At 35.7% G+C, this 2,787-nt stretch overlaps 1 protein-coding gene across 1 annotated transcript in view; it reads left to right on the forward strand.

The window, feature by feature from the left end:
* The window catches only part of LOC106511478 (ephrin-A2), a gene marked incomplete at its 5' end in the record, with an annotated part of 7,634 nt that extends 4,925 nt beyond the window's left edge, over window positions 1-2,709 (forward strand). The window contains 2 exons of the mRNA XM_014000230.1: window positions 444-470; window positions 1,690-2,709. Coding sequence (XP_013855684.1) covers window positions 444-470; window positions 1,690-1,769 — 107 coding nt within the window. The remainder of the gene's footprint in view (window positions 1-443; window positions 471-1,689) is intronic.
* Between the last annotated feature and the right edge of the window lie 78 nt (window positions 2,710-2,787).

The raw sequence follows: 2,787 nt of genomic DNA on the forward strand, positions 1-2,787 counted from the left end.
CCCCAATCCTGCCTTTTTATCCTCTGTCCACTTCTTGGTTTCGCCCCGTCATTTAGCGTTTTCTTGTATTTTTTCCGCCTCTCTCTTTATTTCCTGACCCCTCTGTATAGTCTCCATCATCCTTGCTTGTTTTAATTTACATAACACTCTCTTCCTGTTACTGTGCTTCCCAAGATTTTTCTTTTTTTATTTGACCTTTACGAGAATTTGCATAGGGGACAAATTTAGGGTTGCACATCATTTTTCATGACCTTAGTCTTTGAGTAATGGTAAATACCTTCCCCTGGTCATTTGTCTGTTTCTTGCTTCTTTTTTTGTTTCGTACGGCAGAAGTTTTTACATTTATTTTTATTGAGAAAGTGAAGCATGCAGAAGAAAAGAGACTAATAAGCAACTTGTTTCTGTTTCGACTTGATCTAAATCTCTTCCTTGCTTTGTTGCAGCATCAGAGGGTTCACAACAAAAACAAGGTGAGATGTGCTTTTATAAAACCGTTTTATCCTGTTTAACAAGCTTTTACTGTCATTCTGTTTTAAATCTGCTTTAATACGTTTATTCTTGTTTTTTTAATTAAATTTAATTTAGTTTTTTGACGGTTGATGTTTTAGCGCTGCTCTTGTTCCTCATGGAAAAGTTTTCAGTCATTAGTGGAGTTGTGGAGGAAGTGTTGAACCTGCCAGGGCAGCGTTAAAACAAAATAAAGTTTTCTAAGCTCTACGCAATTATTTTAATTAAAATTTTATGAAAGACGACTGTAGTGTGGTGATTTTTGTTAATGCTTCAGCCAGGTCCGAACCTTCGAGCTGTGTTAAATATCTTAACCCTCTGTGGTACAATGTTGCCATTTGGCAACAAACCTTTTGAGTCCTTTCCACACACACAGTGCCTCCACTTTTAGGATGTAGTGCAAAAAAAGAGGGATGGCATCCTCACAGAACCAACAGCAGTGATTACATTTGTCCCATGAGAGGAAATTTTGACGTCTTTTTTTGCAGACCTTTGCAGGGAGGAGCCTCACCACTTAACTCCTCAAAAATCATGAAAAAAAGTATTTTCTTTACATTTTTTGATGGATAAAAATACAAACTCAACAATAAGTGAGTTAAGTTCACTATTCTGTGGTTTATTGCACTTTATTTGATCATTTAATAATATTAAACTGGTAAAACGTGGATGTTGCCGTATGGCAGCACTGTACAATGTGTTCAACATGTTGACAATATGCACTGATCTTCTACAATCTGATTTAATAATACATTTTGTGAGTCGTTTCCATATTGCATATGATTAAAATTAGCACTCTTTTCTTCCATTTACAAAATGAATACAACAATATTTTATAGCTTCTTATAAAAGGAAACCATTAACTCTTAGTGCTGTTGGGACTTTTAAGACGATAATCTGAGTTGTTAAATAAAGGTTTTTACAGTGATAAACCAAATTCTCTTGTTTTTAATTATTTCCACTATGGGACAGTGTTGACATATGGCAATGTCAACAAAAAATTACTAAAAAAAGAAAAAAATTTTTTTAAAATGTCCCTTGATCATGTTTACTTAGTCTATTTTATGTAAAAAAAAAAAATCCCAAACATTTTTTTCTAACTGCCATCAATATGCGTACCGTAAAGGGTTAATACTTTTACCTTTTATTTTTTATAATGTTTTTCTTTATTTTTCTTGGTTTCAGAAACGAAGCATCTAAAGAGCATTTCCTCACCGAGGACGCCGTCTCTTCCACTCGTCCTCGTCCTCTGGCTGATCACCTGATTGGTCCGTCCTGTCACTGACCTGTGGTGACATCATCACATGTTCACCTAAACAACCTGTGCTCGGAGAAATAAACACAATCCATGCCACATTTAAGCTTTTACAAATCACTGCCTTGTTGTTGTTGTTGTTGTTGTTGTTGTTGTTGTTGTTGTTGTTGTTGTTGTTTACCAGCGTTAAAAACACTTCTTGTCCAGAGCTCAGGGACAGACACCGAGTCATCACGATGCAGAACTCGTTTTCTGCTCCAGCTGCTAAAACAACAACTGGGATCTGATAAAGAACTGTTGGGAGTTTCTACATTTGTTTCAATTTTTAAAGTTTTTTTTTTACATTTTGTTTACTTATTTTAAATGTTTGTTTGTTTTTTTAAACCTGCCTCCAGTAAAGGAAAAGTGGCCAAATTAAACCCAGAGGAGTGTGAGGAGCGGCTCAGGTTAGACGTTTTATTATTTTATTTTCAGATCAGTTGTTGAACAGATTAATCTTTAACCACCTGTCAGCATCAGTTAAATGACATTTGTAAAGTGATAAAAGGAGGAATATTGAGAAGAAACTGTGGTAAAAGGAGGAGACTGGGTTGCTGCGCCCCCTGCTGGGATTAAACTGGTTGTACTGGAGTTAGACTGGTTTGGCCCAGAAGCTGGAAACGACGGGTCGGCCCGTTGTTCTGCCTCCTGCTTCAGAACAAATCTGTGGGATTGTGGGTAAACAGAGCAGCAGCTTCACTGCAGAGGTGACAGATGTGCACACAGGCTTTGTTTTTGTTTTTGTTTTTTACCTATTTTTGTTTGTTTTATTGTACATGTGGCAAACTTGAGATGTAAAACTGTATAATTCAATCCAAACACTGTAGCAACAATGAGTCTGTGTTCCTAATTAGCAAAAATAACCAGAAAAGGTCTGGTTAGGTGTAAGCAGGAAGTCATTTATTTTCAGGAAATATAAATTTCTATTTTTGATAAGCTTTTCTAAAATACATTTTGTAAAATTAATTGATTTGTTTATTAAATTTCAC

Source organism: Austrofundulus limnaeus, unplaced genomic scaffold (genome assembly GCF_001266775.1).
Source record: "Austrofundulus limnaeus strain Quisiro unplaced genomic scaffold, Austrofundulus_limnaeus-1.0 Scaffold2831, whole genome shotgun sequence".
NCBI lineage: Eukaryota > Metazoa > Chordata > Actinopteri > Cyprinodontiformes > Rivulidae > Austrofundulus > Austrofundulus limnaeus.